The sequence below is a fragment of the Chenopodium album genome, chromosome 4 (genome assembly GCF_948465745.1).
Source record: "Chenopodium album chromosome 4, dcCheAlbu1.1, whole genome shotgun sequence".
NCBI lineage: Eukaryota > Viridiplantae > Streptophyta > Magnoliopsida > Caryophyllales > Amaranthaceae > Chenopodium > Chenopodium album.
Window position 1 is genome coordinate 4,768,179 of NC_137837.1, and position 21,056 is coordinate 4,789,234.

Consider the following 21,056-nt stretch of genomic DNA (forward strand, 5'->3'; position numbering starts at 1 on the left):
ATAACAGTGTATTCTCTTTTAATTTTCAAGAATAAAAACGACTTTAACCCATAATGCATAGATAAAGATACTCATATATTACAAAAAAAATTATCAATCACTCATAATCTATACTCCGTAATATGTCTCATTTTCGAGTTACTCTAAACCAGTTACAAGTTACATAAATTTAATTACGGCATATAAATTAATCTAAATTAGGCGACCCCATCTTTAACGGAGTTCCAAATCTAATTAAATTTGAAGTATTTCATTTTACTTTTGACTCAAATTTTTGTTAAGAATTTTTGTTGGGTCCCCAAACTCATCAACCCAATTTTTATCACTACTTTTTCAGTTGCACAAGATATTGAGCAAATAATTATACAAGTAAATTGAGACGAAAGGAATTACAAATTTAAAGCAATCTTTGAACATGTTTAAAATACAAAGAGGAATAGAGGATCTTTGTAAAGAAAGACGAGAACTTAATCATCATTCCAATATATGCAACATAATTGTTTAATGTATCAAAATACAACTTACAAGGTACAAGAATTCGTAGTTGACAAATATTATACAGTAGAATACAAGTCTGAAGATTCTACTCCTAACTCCCAAGTCCTAAATCCAACAAAAATATATTTGAAGAACAGGGTAGACATGCAATTAAATCTTGTATCAATATTACATCTGCCCCATTCCTGCGCAAAATTGCAAACAATTACCCACAACTCGATCTCCATACCTGTAAATAGGTTAGAAGATTAAATGATTAATGGAAGTCAGCCAGCTTAAAAATACACCAATTTGAACTTTAAGATGTTTCAGCATTTAGAGCATATGTTGATTTTAGCAACAGTAGTACTAAGCATCTAGCTGGTGACAGTATTAGCTATTTTTATCATTTTATCAAGTGTTAGGTAGCTAAGAGTTACCCATATAGCCCCGCTCTTCTACTAGTCTTGAAAATATATTAATCAATCTCATTACTGTTATCCATAGACACTAACGCAATCAATACCTAAAGGAGACTTCAGCCTATGGCTAGTTAATGCTGATTTATCAGTGTATCAACAGCTATTGATCTTTATACAAAGTGGAATATCCATACAACATAACATTGATTTAATCAGTATGTATGACGGATCTCATAGCAAACTCAAGCTAATGCAAGTGCATCTAAATTAGCTTTTCTGTAGAAGTGTAAAAAGATATGTAGGCATTGTATGCAGCAAATATAGTTGCACTCAAATCAGACAATCTTAACATACATGATGCAATGCTGCAAATCTAGTATAAACCTCCTTAGTTCCAACTCATGTTTCATGCCTGCGTTGACAGAGGGGGAAAAAGGTTAAAAGATATGTTATAAATAGACTGATAAATCAGCTTTGGATCAAGGATTAGATGAGATATAGATGATGCACCGACTGACACTACAAAGCTAGAGCTGCTTCATCAATCCATGAAGGCTTTTTGGCTTTGTAATAGAAATATGCAATCATTTGAACCAATTCATCTGAAGTTCTGTGATCTGCATACCAAGAGTTGAAACAGTCACATTCCAAGTTTGCAACAACAACAAATCAAACTCAGCATGTCCACATAACTATGGAAAGAAGGAAAAGAAGCTACAGCTCTTACCGCTTTCCCTGTACAAAATTTTTTGTCCACGTAGAAAAAGTATTTGTGGGCACTGTCTAACTTTAAGAGCATATGCTAAGTCTCTCTCAATATTGATATCCAGCTTAACTGCCTGTTACAAGAAATTTATGATCATGCACCTCAGATTTTATCACACAAAATTAACATTAGGTCTATAATTTATGAGCAAAAGAGAACTATCTTGCTTGACTTATTTGATAAGTAGGAGCCAGATCAGATTTCTCTCAGATTAAGGAAGAATTTATTGCCATGCGGCTTCAATACAATTTGATATTAACAATACTTCCTAAGCTCAAGGCTAAGAAAGTACTGCAGGTAACCACTTCCTAGGAAGCTGGAATCTGTGACCTTTTAGAGCCCTAAGAAATTGTGTTGGATAACTTAGTTGAATAGACAATTCGCAAAAAGAGGCCAGCCAAACATCTCAAAGGTATAGTGAAGGCTAGATATGTTGTGAAACCACCTCTTAAGTTCGTCCAATCTAACAGATTTAAAACTTTCAGTCAGTGAACCATTAGGTTTAACATAATTACATTTAACCTCAATTTTCAGAATTACCCCAGCCATGTCCCAAAGATCTACTAATTGCCTTCCTAAGTAAGAGGGAACATCGAATACAGGAAAATTCAATTTTTGCTCAAGTAAGGGTATAAAATATTCAAAACAGATGGCTAATGGAGATTGAATACAGATTAGAAAGGAAATAAAAAATTTTATGATGGATTTATGTGATAATTGCACTTGGTGTTATTTTTCTGATAATAATGGCTAATGATCCTTTCTTATATTCAAAAAAGAAGAATTTCAAGTGATGAGAGCATACACGAGGAGGAAGTCGATCTTTAGCATTCCAATAAACCTTGAGTGCCATCTCCAACTCTTTGAGAAGTTTCCAGTTATCAGTTGCTCTGTGTTAACAAAAAGGGTGAATAATTAACACAATACTTCACTAAAAGAGTGAAATTTGAACCAAATTAGCTCTCTAAATGTTGCAAAATCAAAGAATAAACAAATAAACATAAATTATTGCATCTAAGGCAGAAATGAGATTCAAATATGCATGTTCCAAGAATTTGCAATCTATAAATAGAAAAACAAGAAGAATATAACATAGCCTATTTGTTATCTCGAGCATTATTTCTTCACATTTAGGGTTAATAGTGGAACACCACTTATGCATCTCTAAACAACAGGTCCAATAGTAAGCTAACAAGACAAGATGAATTGCTCACATAATCTACACCACTTCATGCATGAGTACTACATTAAAATTAAATTGAAAATGCTTCAGCGCCTTATTAGTAATTCTTCCATCCTGTATAATGATTAATTTATCAACTCATATCTTTTTTAAGCAATTTTATAACTTAGTCATTACATGATAAGGGAAGTGCAGGTTCAGGTAATTTTCTAGTCCCTTAAAAAACATAGTACTAATGTTTTTGTAATTGTACTCAAAAAGTTCAAAAAAATACCTGTTGTATCTTTCAAAGACAAGAACGATCAACGGACTTGGGTGAAATGCAAAGCTCTCCCACTCAAGGCAATTGATTTCCTGTACCCAGTTATTATCAATTTCACCTTCCCAATCAATTTCAGTACCATCATCTCCAACAATGTTTTTAATTGGATACTTTTCAAAATAGTTTGATGCTCTAGTGCCCCATCCCACTTCAGCATCAACTGGCCAAGTAGGATCATCGTCGTCAACAACCATTTGCTCCTCTGTCTGACCATTGTCATCATCATCATCATCTTCTTCACTACTATCATCAGAAAGAGTCTTGTTGTTACTTTCTTTAAGAATTTGCTCTTTATTCACAAAAACATCAGGATTTTGCTCCTGGATAGAAGCAAATGTTTTTTCAAGCGAGTCACGTATAAAATCCTCAACAGCAACTGCTTCACTCCTACGACCACGCCTTGGCTTCCTTGGGATTATTGGTGATGGTTTTGAATTGGTGCCTGGCTCAGCTTCAGCACCTTTGGCTTTCTTCAATCGACCTTTTCTCTTAGGCTTGGAGTTGGGGTCAGAATCTGCCTCAGAGTTGGATACAGAATCAGACTTTCCCACTGCAGCAACACAATGCTGGAAATGTCTGATGCCATGACGAATAACAGATAATTTAGTGGGGCGACACAAATATTGTGGATGAATCTGTAGGACGTTTTTTGAAGCACCAAAAGAAAGACAATCTCGAGGAAAGATGTGAGTAGGACAGACAGACATCTTTCCTAAGAAGCTAGATACAATCTAACTGGGTTTCACAAGAAATTCAATTGTAATCAATCAAATGCCACAATTCCTGCAAAAATACAGCAGTCCAGCATTGGACCAGGATTCAGGAGTCAGGATAGCTGTTATAAACCAACAACTCAAGAGGCAAACTCTAAAGATTTCGGATCGCTATTCTACTGTTATCCACACTTTTACTGCTTGAGCTAATACAAACCAACAACAACCTGTTTCGAGTAATATCCACCTCAACCCACTGTACTCAGCTCCCCATTTACCATTCAAGAAACAGCAATTCCTAAACAAAACAGCAGATGAGTGGCTATTCCCCACAAAATACAAAATTCTCTTTTGTGTATTGAATTCAAAATCCAATAATATAACTCATAGATTAAGTCAATAATCCACATTAAATTTAAAAAACAACAGGGTTTCGGGCCACAGTCTTTCTTCTTCCCTCAAATTGCTCACCAATTCTTCACAGATAAACATGCTTTGATAAATTAAACAAACCCTAGTAATAGCTCATTCCCAGCACCATGATATCTCATTATTTAACACAACATAAGCATAATTTTTCAGCCAAATCAATAATTTTCGTTATACTTCGAAGTATAATTTTTGGGAATTTTATGAAATTCATATTGCATATTCTGTATAAAATAATCAAGGAAGAGCCTACCTATCAAATATCAAACTGACATCATATTCTACCAAAAAACAGGGAAATATACAGAAATTCACTCCTTTACAGTTTACACTAACTGCAATTACTACAACAATAATAAACAACAATTAGATATCATATCAAAAGGGAAGAGAGAGAAAGAGCCGAAGAAGAGAGTGAACCTTTCAAGAAGAGAGTGAACTTTTAGCTGCCAATTTTAATGGTGGTTTAGGCTACTGAGCGATGAGACACTGTGAAGGGAAACTGAGGAACTGGTTCTTTTTTTTTTATATAAGCAAAAGCCACAACGTTTGATAAATGATTACATGTTTTAACGAGGATTCTTGAATACTTAAATGGATACCGATCGAAATACAAATACGAATATATATACGGATACAATTATGAATATATATACGGATACAATTATGAATACCATGAAACGGAATGTCTGGTGAAGTTGATGAGAAACTTTGTGACTTTGAGATTGATTGGGGGTAGAAAGCGTAGACCTGCGTACCTGGACCATAGAGCCCTTCATCTTACCAAAAAAGTTACACAATACGAAAGATAAGGGTATGGTTCCACTGACAAATTTTCCAATTATTTTTGAATTTGTGACATAAATTCTTGCGTACTAACTTTCAATGGCTGTAGTGGTTATAGCATGACGGAAACTGGATAAGGCACCGATGATAAGCAAGCTCAAGCTCTAGAGGAAAGGAGTGACCGTGATAGTACTACTAATACGAATAACACGAGATAGTATGTTAAATAATTGGAATTTCAAGTCGGGCAAAGTTTTATGACTGAAAGTTATGGTTAAGAATTTGGAGACCCAACATTATACTTGTATCCTTGCGCTGTGATTAGCCACATCGTTAAGTGAAAGATTATATGCAGAAGCGAGTGGCAGCTCTTCCTGGTGACTGGTGTCTTTTACCTCTGATTATTAATAGGACTTGCAGTGATAATAAAATCAACTTTCTGCAGATCCTGCTTGATCACCCCCTCCCCCCAAATTTTTTGCTCCGAGATCAGCTCAATTATGGCAACAAGAATAACTAAAAAGAGGCTGATAGTTATTTCTTCACTAACATTAGCTGAAAATTGTAACAAATGCAAAATTCTTACAGCAGTTAACCTGATAATTTAATTTATTATTAAGCCAGACCTAAGGAACTGGTCTACTCTAGAATAAACTAGCAGATTAAAAAATGCAAATAAAATTGTCCTAAAAAGCAGCTAATTTACACAACTCAGCACAAGCTCCACATGAGCCACTCAGGCCATCAGAGCATCAAAAAGGGCCACGGAGCACCATTCAATGCGTCAACAGGGCCAAGGAGCCCCATTCAATGCTTCAACAGGGCTGACTAATCTGTCTCTGGAAAGCGCTATACAATTGGATTCATCGCTAGTTCAGTACCTCGAGCCTTGTCCTGATCAGAGATATGGGGAAAATACAAATTAATCATGAAAGCTTATGTATATTCACCATTCACCTACACAGAAAAACAGAAATCACCCAGGTTACATGCGGGAATGTTGGAACTCCAACTTTATTAATCAGAGAGCATAAAAGCAAGGTATTTGAACAATATATTAAAATGTGAAAGAGGGTAAATTTATCCCAAAATATTTACATATAAGAACACTATTTACAGATATCAAGCTAGAGCATATCCAAGATGATCTTCCAGTCATGTGTTAAGACTTTCAAAAACACTAATCTGGGAACAATTATTCAGAGGCTCAAAGGAAAGATTAGTACAGGAAAAATCCTTACATGACTAGAGCCAGCTTCTGAAACATACAGCAAACAAAAATTTCTCAGATAGCAGCAACCAGCAGGATGAAGCAATTTACATGCTTTGGTTTCTACTTAGAATCAGAAATTGCCTCTATGCCACTAAATCACTAATTGCTGAATTAGGTGCACATGCCTAACCAGTGTGTGCAAATTTTACTGTCACCAGTTGTATGAAATCTATTTGGTCATTTACCTGGAGAACTCTTCCGTTAAGTTGGAGCAAATTGTATGTCTATCTGTCAGCAAATGTACTTCATGGACAATAACCACAAGGTAAAGTCCCAAATTTGCAGCTCAAATTTTGATATAATATCACTCTCTTGCTCATTGTTGCCACTTGCCAGCAATAAAGAAAGATTCCAATGGGAAAACATTTCACTTTGATGGTGTTTGATATAAAAATAAATAAATAAATAAATTACAAAGAAATAAGAATTCCTTTCCCCGGATATTCCCATTTTAAATTTTAAGACTTTCCCCAAATCCCCCCTACACCCCCCCCCCGGGGGGGGGGGGGGGGGGGGGGGTTTTCAAAATCCCTAAAGTCCTGTCATGGCTCCACCCCTTGATCACTGTCCTAACCTCAGCCCATTCATCAACAGCCTCCACCAGCCTATACGATCTCAAACCCCATCAAATTTAAAATCCCAATGTTATCCTACAACCACCACCAAATACACACTCAGACAGCCACCTACCAAAATACAACCACAAACATCTACCAATACTGTCCAAGCTCGAAACCACCTACCAGCTCACGGTCAGCTACCAAAATCACATTTCACCACTTCAGCACTTCCCACAACCAATACCGCAATTCCACATGTACGAGATAAAAGAGGATTTGCGGGAGAGAATACCAGCTTCAAAAGGTCAAACTCTGGCTTTAAGTAATCAAATTTAACCATGAAAGCTCCAAATTAAGAGTTTTTATGATCAAATTTGATAACAAAAGCTTTTCTTCAAAGTCTTGAGGCGGATTCAAAACAAGGTTGGGAGGTGGCAGTGCTGTTGCGATACACTACAGCAGAATTTGGTATTGTGGAAGTCATGGTTTGAGTCTTTGAGAAATGAGAAGACAGGCCACAGGAGATAATATGAGGAGGGCAAGGACAACCCTTTTCCCCTCTTACCAATCACTCTGAGAAATGGGAAGTGAAAGAGGGGGGGCATCTTTCCTTCAAGTTGAACCAAAATAGCCCCTTGTGCTCTTTTAGAGAAACCCTACATTCTCTTCGTAAATTATGTTGGATAACAGACACCAATTGCTATTAGCATTTCTACATCTCAACAAGACCAGCCAAGTCGAATCTAACTTCCAATTACATGCTTAGAAGTAAGAAATGAATAGATTACTAGTAGGCCTCTCTTAACATGCAAGTATATTTTTGTATATATCAGTTACATAAAATTGAATATAATTGATGAGTAAAAGCAACGTTTTCAAACATCAAAGCTTGTCTTTGTTAAACTACAGGGGAAGAACCAGTGTCCACATGTCTCAACTCCAATCAACAGTTTTTACATACTTATTTGGTTCATGATGCATTATATGATCCCAATAGCCACCTCCAACTCCACAGCTGGAAGCTTTGTTAGAGGCACCAAGTAATGCTTATAGTATGGGATCATGGCAAGATTGGCAATTATCTAGGGTCTGACTATTCACATAGTCAAATCTGGCATGATACTTTCAGACTTGATATAAGTTGGAAAATAGAACAGTGAAAGTTTAAAACTTGCTCCAAAACAACACATTAAAGGGGAGAGAGAGAGAGGGGGAAACACCAAATCAACTAACATCATAACAGACTTGGTGATTTGGTGCTCCCCCCCTCTTTCACTTCATAACAATAGCAATTCCATACAGCGCACAAAATAATTGACAAATTCACAATTCGTAAGAAGCTCAAGAAAAGAGTAGAAAACTAGAAACACACCTTGTCTAGCCATAGAGTTCAGCGCAAGTAAATCCATCTTGCACCAGTTGATTAACCGCATCCCTGAACTTATAGTAATCATCAACTGTATTATAAATTTGATGAGAAATCCGAGCATATCCAGTCACACATCCAATCTCACCATCCTTAGGTGGCCTAAAATAAATCGGAACCTCAACGCCAAACTTCTCCCTAAAATGAGTCCTCAACTTCATAACATTGTCATCACTCTGAATCCCCAAACAAGTAGGCAACCCGACCATCACCATACTCGCGCACATTTCAGGGGAGCAACCCAAATGCGTCCCCCAAGCTTTCGCCAACATCTCCCCCATCTCAATAACCTTATCATGATTCCTCTTCATAATCCCTTCAATCCCACCCTCGAACCGACTAACAAACTCCAAAACCTCCGGCACAACAAGCTGGGAGCTATAATCCCGGGTCCCAATCCACGCACTCTCCACAGGCAACCCATTCCCATACTCGTGCGAAACAACAGGATGATGAACATCATCAAACTCCACCCCTTCTTCCTGTTCCTTCCTCTCCTTCTTCCTGCAATACAAAAACGCAACCGAAGGCGGGCAAAAGAACCATTTATGCAAATTACTAGTATAAAAATCAGCCCCAATTTCCTCCATATCAATCTTTAAACACCCAATTGAATGAGCCCCATCAACAAAAACCTGATCAACCCCTTCTTCCCTACAAATCTTAACTAATTCTTTAACAGGCAAAACAACACAAGGCATAGAAGTAATATGATCAATAACAGCCAATCTAACCCTACGATTCTCCAACTTAGCCAAATTCAACGCATTTCTAAACTCCCTAACAATCTCACCGCTATCGAAAACCGGAAAAGGAAGAGGTACCTCAATGACATGCCCACCGGCGCGTGTGACATACGCATGCACGGATTTCTTCACTGACCCATAAGCGTAATGAAGCATAACAGCAGCATCACCGGGAGAAAACCGTCGTTCAGAGAAGGCGCGTGAGACGTACTGAAGAACAACGGCGGTAGCAGTGGTGGCGTTATCAACGAGGGAGATTTCATCGAGACGAGAAGCGTTGATCAATGGAAGAAGAAGACGACGAGAAGAATCGATCCCAGGTCGGAGGAGAGAGAAGTAGAACAAATCGGGTTGTCGGAGGAAGAGGAGCTGCCAGCGGCGTTGGGCGGCGATGACGGCGGAAGGGCAACACCCAAAACTGCCATTGTTGATGCGAGCAATGGTGGGGTCATGGTGGGAGAATTCGGCGGCGATTTCGGAGGGGGAAATTAGGGTTTGTTCTTGGTGATTGAGTTTGGGTTTTTTGGGGTGGGAGCCATTTTCGGAGGAGTTGGAAGCCATGGGAGAAGGGAGGAGAGAGAAAATGGGGGGAGATTAGGGAAGAGGAAGAGAGAGAGTGAGAGTGGAAGCCATGAAAGAGATGGGAGGAGAGAGAAAATGGGAGGTGATAAGATAATGGAGAAGGTGGACACGTCAGACGGGAGAGAGTGGCCGGCGGTAGAGGAGAGAGAAAATGGATTTGAGTTTGGGTTGGGGGTTTGGGATCTAGGTTTGGATCCGAACCCGAATATCGAGATCCTTTTCATTTTTTTTTTCAAACTAAATTAAAAAGTACAGTGCAGTACGTAGTACGTAGTACGAAGTATATACTTTCCGATATTGCATACTGTATCTAATACTCCCTAATTACTTAGAGCCTTCTGATTTACTTAGGGCCGTCTTTGGACATGTTTTATCTCACATACTGAACAGGACCCCAAACTTTTAAAAAATGATGACTCGTTAATAAAAATCATACCTTATCAATTCACCTTCTTTCTTATAAAGGACCAATATTTCCAAAATAAACCCAAAATTTCATCCTAAATCTTCGATTTTGCCTTTTAATTTCCAAATCAAAATTAAAATGATGAAGATATAACTAAGGATTTTGCTTCAAAGAATGTTAGAAGGATGACATTTTATAAATAAAAAGTTTTTATTTGTTTTTTATTGAATTATTATTAAACTTAGTAATATGAATATTTTCCTCTTTAATTTGTATTATTAATACTAAATAAACTCATTTTAAAATAATAATATTTTTAACGTTTTAAAAATAGTTCTTTAAAAATTTAAGGGCCCAATATTTTAGTTAGAACAGGGCCACCAAATTGCCGGAGACGGCCCTGGATTTAATGAATTGAACTAAATTGAGTTGAAGTGAACTAATTGAAGCTAAATTGTTTATGAGAGTGAACTCAACTCATTGAAGCTGAACTGAACTAAACTAAACTTAAATTAAGCTGAAGAGAATAGGCCCGAGCGTCAGTGGCGATTCCAGTATGGGTTCAGCTGAACCCATACTGGATTTGGAGAGAATTCGTAATTTAGAGGGAAAAAAATACAACTGATTATATCATGTTTACCATCTGTGGTTCAGCGGTCAAAGAATTCACATGCAAGACATTCTCTTAGATGGGGACGCGGGATCAAACCCCTTACCAAACCCATTTGTTATTTTTTTTTTCTTGACAATTTAACACAATAGCCTATTTTACTGTTTTTTTTTTTCCCTTTTCAATATAATCAAATCATATGAGTATTATTTTACACCATCATACTTTTAGTTAATACAAGTATTTTTTTCCTTTAAAAATAAGTTATTATATTATATTTACTTTATTTTACCATTATATATTACTCTTTTCCTTTTCATTAAAATCAAAGAATATTTCTTAAAAAAAAAAATAATAAAAAAAAATAAATTCAAAGAATATGATTTTTTTTACACCATCATACTTTTATTTTATTTAAGTATTATATTATATTTGTTTCATATTACAATTTTGAAATATTTTATATCTTAAAAATAATACTTTAAAGGCCCTCAAAAAAAAAAAAAAAAACTTTAAAGTTGCAAAAAATATGAAACGGAAGTAGTATATAATATTTTTTGATAAACATCGGTTAACAAAACTATATTTCTCGTCCAAAAAAAAAATAAAATTGTTATGTTCGAGAGATTTGAGATTCCGAACCCATAATGACAAATTCCTGGAATCGCCACTGCCGAGCGTTAGAGAAGTAGACAACCCGTTGTTGAAACGTGTTAAGTGACAATTAAGTTCGCATAATTGTAATATCTAGTATGTGTACCTTAAAAAATTAGTTTTAAAAAAATCTTAAATAAGGTGGCGAGAGCAAAGCATGTCCTAAGCTAGTGCAACTTCAAAACGAATTACCCCTTATTACTTCCAAACGTCGTGCACAATGCTTTAACAACTCCCTCTATTATTCATTTTGAATGGGGCGTCTTTTGCATATTGGATTTGAGTTTCACGAGTGCTGAGACCTGAGTGCATGTTTTTTTTAATAATCTCATGCCGTGTCATTTTGGAATTTAGCTATCTCTCTATCACTTTTTCCTTTTAATCTCTATGATTTGGCCATTGTCTGTGTCTCTTTCCCTTGCTTTATCAAGTGTCCTTTGCCAGATAACAACAGCATGAAGAATTCACTAGCTCAGTAGCTCTATGCCTCCTGTTGAGTGACCCGATAGCTCTCGTCGATGACCATTCTAGCCTTTCTAGGACTACCGCACAGGACTTACAATCAAATTTACACCTCTTAAGAGTCAAAAAGATTATACACTATTGTGAATTTTACAAGCAACAAGTTGAGTTCCAATTTCAATTACTAGCAAGTAGCAACTGAATTCCAACACCATACAAAAACATATGCTGAAATTTATTGACTCATAATATTTACAAGTATTTTGATTATTTCCCATATCATCAACTCTTGAGCCATCATGACTCGATTATCAACAATAAATCCCTATGAACATGGAAGTGAAGTGAAACTGTCGGTTTTGTTGTCGTAAGCTACGATGTTCTGGGGTTCGCATTCTGGACTGAAAAGGCGGACCAGAAGAGCTGTGGTTGAGCTAACAGAAACAGATCCACAAGCTGCCCATCTGAGACTTCTAGGAATCGTAACTCTTGGTCCTGACAGCCATGAATAAACCAAATGAGTGAAAGAAGCAAACAGGTCATAGGAAATTTCTGGGAATTGCTTAGGTACAAAAAAAGACGAAACAGGATTGTGCTAAACACCAGGACAGCATTTGCTTCATCTTACAAAAGTACTAAACTAATAATCAAACACCCATATCTCCTCAACATATAGACAATCATTTGTTTTAAAATTATTAACTTGCCTTAAGATACCTTTCAGGATCACAGGCTTGTGTTACCCTACTCATTCTTAGTTCAGATTTCAGAGTATAGTGATCTGATCTGACTGGGGTCATTTGTTCCTTTCTGAAAGGTCACCTACTACGGCCACTAGTCACTGGTTTTGTAAATCTTTTGAAAACTCAAAGGCAAAACAATGTCTCAAAGAGTTTTCACAGAAACACGAGTCAGACATTTAGTGAGGTTGCTTGGCTTAAAGGATTAACGCATAAGTTGTAGATTGAACCTTCCTATACCTATTGATTTGTTCTTTACAAATACACATTGCTGACAACTACAAATCTTATAAATGAACAAAGCATCTCAAGATTGACCGACACTAAGATAGAGACAACGTCCAAGTCTAGCAACACTTTTCTTGTGAATCTACACTGCAACTAGCCGACTTCAGGACCAAATCCTTGGGAGCTGACCAACATCAAAATTGTCTCTCAAGCTAGATCTTGTATCACCACCTCCTTAATCGTAGCTCGAAAGGGTGGTAACAAGATTGTATTATTTGTATATGGCTGCCATTATAGTGTTTAGCTAGCTATCTAGATGGTATGTGTTTGCTGATATGTACAGTTTGTTGCAAGTTAGCCATTGTCATGGTAGTTTCTCTTCACATATATGTGATGCAATGCAGATTTTCCTAGTATATCCTTGTATATCAGTGATGCAATGCTATCAGATTTAACAGAATGCAATACACGCAATTTGAGCTACCCATAATTCCTTGACATTCTAAATAGGGGCAAGACAGAAAAGTGATTAACAAGTTCAAAATGGATATATGTCCTATTCCACAAAGCAATAAGCATATATGACATACGTAGTAGTTATACAACGTATACTTTAGAGGAAGCTTAACAAGACAGTTGAACGCAAAACAAACGTACTATAGTGCAATCTACACAAAACCCAGAAACCCAATGCTCCACCAACTGTAAAAATACCAGCTGTCTGTCTCATTAACCTTGAACATGGCTTTGCATCTGATCGCATCAGCTCACCATCAGACCAACCAAGTGCTCGTCTCAACGCCATCAATTAATCAATTCTTTTAATCCCAACTCGTCAATTGATTTGTTCATTCAAAATTTTGTCTTTTGAGGTACCTGATCATGCATTATAAATCTCCCCATCAAAAAAATGTCCACTTTAAGATTGCTAGACTAAAACAAACAATCAAACATCATACTCAATTTGATCTTCAAGATTGTTTTCATATAAGATCTCTTTTATATATTTTACCTTATTATAAACATAGTCTCTCTAAAATTGAAGCTAAGGGGACAAAATATCTTGCAATCTTTCTAATGAATTATGAATTACCCACCAAAAAATCGCAATTTCTACTATACTCATGGAGTACAATGCTCTTTGTACTCCAGGTTTTATCATATCATATTATTTTAAGAGGTATACTATATTGTTATTTTACTATACTATAATGTTATTGCATAATTTTCTTTAATACATCTGATTATTTTAGTGTAGTATGTTATTCAATATGATAAAACTCTAGGTTATTATGTAGAAAACTTTTTGTTATTCGCAAATTTTGAACCTAAAGATCAAATTGATTGGGCATATTATATTGTTACGAACTGATCATATTTGATTAGTATCTAGCAAAATAACATTATGCGGTTTGCGTAAAAGAACCTTATGTTTTAGATAACATAAGTTTTTAACAAAATAACACAAGGTTTACCTAAAATAACACATAGTTTTAGCAAAATAACATGTGACTTTAAGTTAAATAAAACCTTGATTTTTTGAAAATGATGTAAAATTTTAAGTAAAATAACATAAGGTTTCAACAAAATAACACAAGGTTTTACCTTATAAAGATAACACTACTAGATTTTGCGTAAAATAATATACTGTTTGCATAAAATAACACAACATTTTAGCAAATTCCAAAATAACATCGATTTGATTGAATCAAATCAAATAGACATACTTAATTAGCTCAAATTAGCAGTACATTTTCAATTAATTAAATTAAAATAAAATACAAATTTAAATCTGCTTACTATGTTTTGCCCATTCTTGTTCACGATTGTCGTATGTTTATATTATAGGCCTGATCACGGATCGGATATCCGATCCGAAAGGGGATTTCGGATCGGATATCCGGATCCGAAAATTCGTATATTTGCTATTTGTATCCGATCCGAAAAATTCGGATATCCGAAGATCCGGATATCCGAACTTTTCGGATCGGATATATCGGATATCCTATATTTGACTACTTTGATTACTAGTTGTTTTGAATGGCAAAATTGATTTTTTTTATTTTTTTTTGTCCCATTTTATCCTCTTGTTACTCAGAACCTGAACAAAGAGAGATAAAATAAATGTGTAATTATCCTATTAAAAATAATTAATTAATTATCCTATTAAAAAAAAGGGACTTGTAAATATTGTCCACAACTAATTTTTAGAAAAAAACAAAGTAATAAAATTACAAAATATAAATAACCTGCCATGGCTGCCAATTTGCCAAAATGCAAAGTAATTAAGTAACTGCTAGTCTGCTACAAAAGTACAAATTATGTAACAAAGAATTATTAAAACCACAGATTATTAAAACCACAGATTTACCTCAATTCTTAACATCAATCTATAACTGCATTTTCTCAATATGTGTTTCAGTGTAGATTTACACTTTACAGCATCTCCTAAACCTGCTAATTCCTCTAATTTCCTTTCATCCACCAAACAAATGAGATACTTTCCCCTACCTACTGATTTACCTGTGTATAAGAGAAACCTTGGAGCTCAACTTCTTACACTCCGTTTGAATCGTAAACAAGAATTTTTTTTTTTTTTTTCCTTTCTTACAAAAAAAAGTATCACAAAATCGCTTTATTTGGCTGCACTTAAGACTCTACGAACCTCATCGATGATTTCCTGTAAAAGAACTGGTTTTCTGATAACCCCATTTATCCCAAGTCCCAACCTAAGAAGATACTTTGATTTTATACTTGAATCTCATAACTAAGATTCTTAACTAATGGTATAATATACAGATCTATAATTCTTTGATTGTAATGTCAGTAGAACATTGAGTGAGTGAGGGTTACCTTGGTGGAGGAGTGAGGGGCGCCGCTTCTGGTGAAGTAGTGAGGGGCGCCGCCGTTTCTGGTGGAGGAGTGAGGGGCGCCGCTTCTGGTGGAGGAGTGAGGGGCGTCGTCACCGCTTCTGGTGGAGGAGTGAGGGGCGTCGCCGCTTCTGGTGGAGGAGTGAGGGGCGTCGCGGCTTCTGGTGGAGGAGTGAGGGAAGATTGTGGTGGATTTGAGTCTTTGAAGGTGGCCGGAGATGGAGAAACCGAGAAAGGAGTAGAGTCGTAGAGAGGACTAGAGGAGAGATGAAGAGATTCGTGAGAGGAGTGAGAAACTGAGAACAGTGAGAAGAGAGAGGCGGATTAGAAATTAGGGATTTAGGGTAAGTTGAGTTTTTGTTGGGCTTGGGCTGTTGGGCATATGGATAATTTTCGGATATCGGGTCGGATATCCGATCCGATATCCGATATCCGACTTTATTTCGGATATTCGGATAACCGAAATTTAAATTTTCGATATCCGATATCCGATCCGATATCCGAAAATTTCGGATCGGGTACCCGATCCGAAAATGTTTTCGGATCGGTTATCCTAAACTTTCGGATCGGGTGCGGATCGGATCTTCGGATTATCGGATAATCAGATAGTTCTGCTCAGGCCTATTATATTATTCATGAATATCAACCATTTTTTATGTAGAGAAATTGATTATTAACTTCGTTGAGCAATTTTATACTTGTTTTAGTGGTTAAAATAATAATCAAAAGATTTTTTGAGCTTTTTGTTGAGAAGAATGAAGGATTTAATGATGCTAAAATGGTGGGTTGGGATATTAGAGATAGAACAGGTAGGGAGAGAGAAAGTAGAGAGAGAAATGAAATTAAAATTTTAATTATTTAAGGTTTATTTTCAGTTATGTACTCTCACAATTTTTATGTTATTTTATTTTACAGATATGTTATTTCACTTATTATGTTGGAGTACCATGAACACCTAATACTAATTGCCAAAAAATAAAATTATCAAATTAAGGGTCTGTTCTCATTGACTGAACTGAGCTGAACTGAAATGAATATTTTATAAGAGAAGGAAATTAGGAGCTGAACTGAATTTCAATGTATGAGAACAGGCCCTAAAAAAGGCAAAACAAAACTGAGTTAAGTATAATGTTGGGTAGTAACATTTTCATTTTTTCATCTTTTGGGTACTCCCACTTTTTTTTTTCACCTTTTGGGACCTCTAACTAGGTTTCAGGCCAATTAACTCAACATAAACTCACCTTAGCAAAAGTGAGTCCCCTATTTCAGTTTTTAGGCAAAAAAAGTTAGTCCCCTCCTTAGAAAACGTTAGAAATAAGTGAGTACCTTCATTAATTTAAGCATACATATCCAAATGCATATAAATATATTCCAAATATTTTTAACAAAAAAATAAATAAATTCCCAAAAATTGAAGGTTTGTGTTGCAAATATTCAACTAGCCGTTGAAATTCATCTCCCTCCACCTCCTACAAGTGTTTGAGGCAACGACTGTTGACACTGCGTCTAGTCTTGTGAAAACATGAAAACGGAGGACATCAAGGTGTAGCAAAGGGTGAGCATTCTCAAGTCCGTCCATTTAACTCCTACAATCACCAAACATAATAATTTTTAAAATTTCTAACACTAACACTCTGTTTTCAACTAAACCCTAACCACAACTCATAATAGAGATTAAGGACAACCAACTGAAACAATCAACATACACATAACCTAAATGTACACAACTACCAACACATCCAGCATCTAAATTCAACACAAATTTGCATAATTCAACCAACAAAAAAAAAAAAAAAAAAAAAAAAAAAAAAAAAAAAAAAACCTAAACCCTATTTCAACCCAGATCAAAATACGTACATTTTCGAAGAAAAAAACTTGCACAGTAATGGAGTATGTTGCTTACCTCAGTATTCTTGCGAAATTCTTGGACAATTACCAGATTTGGGAGCCACCAAAGATGAAGAATATTCAGAAGAAGGAGAGAGAGTTTGCAGAGCAGGGGAATAAATGTGATAAAATGGCGCCTAAATGGACTAAATATCCAGTACATGACTTTTAATTTTTTTTTTTTTTTTTTTTTTTTTTTTTTTTTTTTTTTTTTTACGAAAGGTTTAATTTTGGACCACTAATTTACGAAACTTGCAGCAGAATTTCTCTCTTCCCCGTATATACGTGTACGTCCCCTAGGGTCCCCCATCCAATCATGGTCGGGTGCAATTAATAGGGTACTAACATTTTTTGGGGAATAAATTCTTTAACCCAAGGTACTAACTTATTTAACCCAAGGTACTCACTTTATCACCCGAATTGTACACTTGAGTATTCAAACGGTGAAAAAAAAAAAGTGAAAGTACCCAAAAGTAAAAAATTGTAAATGTTAGTACCAAATTTGTACTTTACTCAAACAAAACTAGAAAGTAGGAATAAAGAAAGTTCCACGTTGCTTCCTCATGTTCATTATTAATGGGACCCTTGACATTGTCCCTCGTGATTCTCATGGATTATCTTTCTTAGCTTTGATAGTGTTACCATTTCACTTATTATGTAGGAGTATTATTTATTGTTTCAATTTCTATGTGGATAGTACTCATTTTCCTTTTAGTTTGTTTTATTTTCACAAATTTTTGTACGTGGTTGGCCACACGGTGTGGCCAGCCACAATAATTACTACCTCTGCTTCGCATTACTCGCAACAAACGAATATTTTATATCTCACAAATAATACCCCTTTGTTGCGAGTAATACGAAGCGGAGGTAGTATTATTATTATTATTTTAAAAAAAATATCACAACTCTTCTCTCTTTTCTTTTCTTATCTTCTTCTCCAAACCATACATCACCAACAACCATATCTCTACTATATATATACCCATTTTCTCTCTCCTCTTTTTTTAACTTCTTCTTCAAGCCAAACCACACATCACCAACAACCATATATCTACTCCACCCATTTTTTCTCTCCTCTTTGTCAAATTACTGCAATTAAAGCCGAAAATTGAAGAAATTGGGTGTTAAATTGCTGTGAAAAATTGTGATTAATTATCCTTAAAATCATCAACAACATTTGAAGTAGTGGAATTGATGAGAACCAAAGAAATGTGAGCTCGTTTTCTTCGTGGAATCTTAAATCAAACATTCTACGTCAAAAATTGTAGGGTGTTACTAGTTTGGTTATGGGTACTTGTAGGTGTTACTGGTTTGGTCAGGGGTTACATGTAGGGTGTTACTGATTTGGTCAGGGGTTACTGGTTTGGTGATGGTGTTACTAGTTTGGTCAGGGGTTACATGTAGGATGTTACTGGTTTGGTCAGGGGTTACTTGTAGGGTGTTACTGGTTTGGTGAGGGTGTTACTGGTTTGGTCAGGTTACTTGTAGGGTGTTACTGGTTTTGGTCCGGGGTTATTTGTAGGGTGTTACTGGTTTGGTTAGGGGTTACTTGTAGGGTGTTACTAGTTTTGTTCAAGAGTTACTTGTAAGGTGTTACTGGTTTGGTTAGGGATTGCTTGTAGAGTGTTACTAGTTTTGGTCCTGGGTTACTTGTAGGGTGTTATTGGTTTGGTTAGGGGTTACTTGTAGGGTGTTACTAGTTTTGTTCAAGAGTTACTTGTAGGGTGTTACTGGTTTGGTTAGGGATTGCTTGTAGAGTGTTACTAGTTTTGCTCAAGGGTTACTTGTAGGGTGTTACTGGTTTGGTATGGGGCTTACAAGTAACCATTGAATAAGTAACAAGTAACCCTTGAATAAGTAATTCATACAAGTAACCTTTGAAGTAACTCATATAAGTAACTCCTGAATAAGTAACTCATTCAAGTAACCCTTGAATAAATAACTCATACAAGTAACCCTTGAATTAACTCATACAAGTAACCCCTGAAAAAAATACAAGTAACCCCTGAAAAAAAATACAACTAAATCTTGAAAAAAAAAAAATACAAGTAACCCCTGAAAAAAAAAAAATACAAGTAACTCTTGAAAAAAAAAAATACAAGTAACCCCTGAATAAGTAATCCATACAAGTAACCCTTGAAAAAAAATACGAGTAACCCCTGAAAAAAAAATACAAGTAACCCCTGAATAAGTAATCCATACAAGTAACCTCTGAAAAAAAAAATACAAGTAACATCTGAAAAAAAATTACAAGTAACCCCTTAATAAATAATCCATACAACTATACAAGTAACCCCTAAAAAAAAAAATACAAGTAACCCCTGAATAAGTAATCCATACAAGTAACCCCTGAAAAAAAATACAAGTAACCCCTGAATAAGTAATACATACAAGTAACCCCTGAAAAAAAATACAAGTAACCCCTGAAAAAAAAAATACAAGTCCTGAAAAAAAAAATACAAGTAACCCCTGAAAAAAAAAAATACAAGTAACCCTAACAAAACCAGTAACCCCGTTATGCGAGTGAATAGTAACCTCGTTATACTGTATAATCCGTTATTTTCACTGATTTGACAGCAGGCCACACGGTGTGGCCTGCTGCACCAAAAAAGCTCTGTTTTATTTTAAATCTTCAAATTGAAAAGAAACAAACTTTAATTTTAAAAACCATTTCATAATTCATAATATAAGAAGAGAGAAAAAAAAAAAAACCATTCATTATGTATTTATTATTTTTATAAGGCTTAGGCGAATTATTGTTCTAATATACAAATTGAAAAATGTGTTTATAGATAAAATAAAAACGAGACAACAAAAAGAACTAAAAGTGTATATAATTATATATAAAAAAAATATGAGCATATAACAAAAACGTGATTTAATAAATTTTAATCTATGCATAATTTTGGGAACATTTATAATTTTATATAAAAAAATGCATTATCAAAGATATCAATACATAAAAATGTGCTTAAATATAGTAAAAATGAGAGGAGATAGTATTTTCAAGAAGAGTACTCCATAATATCGTTGTTGGCAATTTGGCATCCATATTAATTAAATATCTTTAGATTGAAGAGTAATATGTAAGATATCTCACAATAATCTTTATTATTTATTACGGAGTAAAAATTATTAAAGAACTCGCATGCACAAACTTTTAAATAAAACGGATGTTCAATAAATTACTGAACATCCGTTATAAAGTGACAATAAAAGGTGCAAAAGTTACATTAAAACGCACAAAAGTTACTCAGACATATATAAAAGTTATTTATGCTTCATTGATAAATTTCACAAAAGTGATACTAAATTTGACAAAAGTGACACAAAATTTGATAAAAGTGAACTCGATGTACAGTAAATTACTGAAAACCGGGTGTATACAAAAGTGATCGACTCACATGAACATTTGACTAATATGTCTAATAGAATAATATTCTAACTACAATGAAGAAAGTGACATTATCATTTGATCACTTAAAGTCGTACCAATATTGAGTACTAGCTCTAT

At 35.2% G+C, this 21,056-nt stretch overlaps 2 protein-coding genes across 5 annotated transcripts; both read right to left on the reverse strand.

The window, feature by feature from the left end:
• Window positions 1-462: 462 nt before the first annotated feature.
• Window positions 463-4,856, reverse strand: LOC145626412 (thioredoxin-like fold domain-containing protein MRL7, chloroplastic). 3 transcript variants are annotated; one of them, XM_081678842.1, is made up of 7 exons: window positions 4,733-4,856; window positions 3,123-3,953; window positions 2,471-2,555; window positions 1,627-1,738; window positions 1,418-1,516; window positions 1,254-1,311; window positions 463-727 (listed from the first exon to the last, which is right to left on the reverse strand). In XM_081678842.1, exons 2-5 carry the CDS (start codon window positions 3,875-3,877, stop codon window positions 1,419-1,421), a joined length of 1,050 nt encoding a protein of 349 aa, XP_081534968.1. In that variant the 5' UTR covers window positions 3,878-3,953; window positions 4,733-4,856; the 3' UTR covers window positions 463-727; window positions 1,254-1,311; window position 1,418. The 3 variants fall into 3 exon arrangements, with proteins under 3 accessions (XP_081534968.1, XP_081534967.1, XP_081534966.1); XM_081678841.1 differs by having other exon boundaries at window positions 1,414-1,516; XM_081678840.1 differs by having other exon boundaries at window positions 1,410-1,516.
• Window positions 4,857-5,611: 755 nt separating this feature from the next.
• On the reverse strand, window positions 5,612-9,825 carry LOC145628658 (putative L-cysteine desulfhydrase, chloroplastic). Of its 2 annotated transcripts, none has more exons than XM_081681020.1 (2): window positions 8,304-9,825; window positions 5,612-5,992 (listed from the first exon to the last, which is right to left on the reverse strand). In XM_081681020.1, the coding sequence occupies exon 1, from the start codon at window positions 9,662-9,664 to the stop codon at window positions 8,309-8,311; it is 1,356 nt and encodes a 451-aa protein (XP_081537146.1). In that variant the 5' UTR covers window positions 9,665-9,825; the 3' UTR covers window positions 5,612-5,992; window positions 8,304-8,308. The 2 variants fall into 2 exon arrangements, with proteins under 2 accessions (XP_081537146.1, XP_081537145.1); XM_081681019.1 differs by having other exon boundaries at window positions 5,612-6,055; window positions 8,304-9,810.
• Window positions 9,826-21,056: the final 11,231 nt, after the last annotated feature.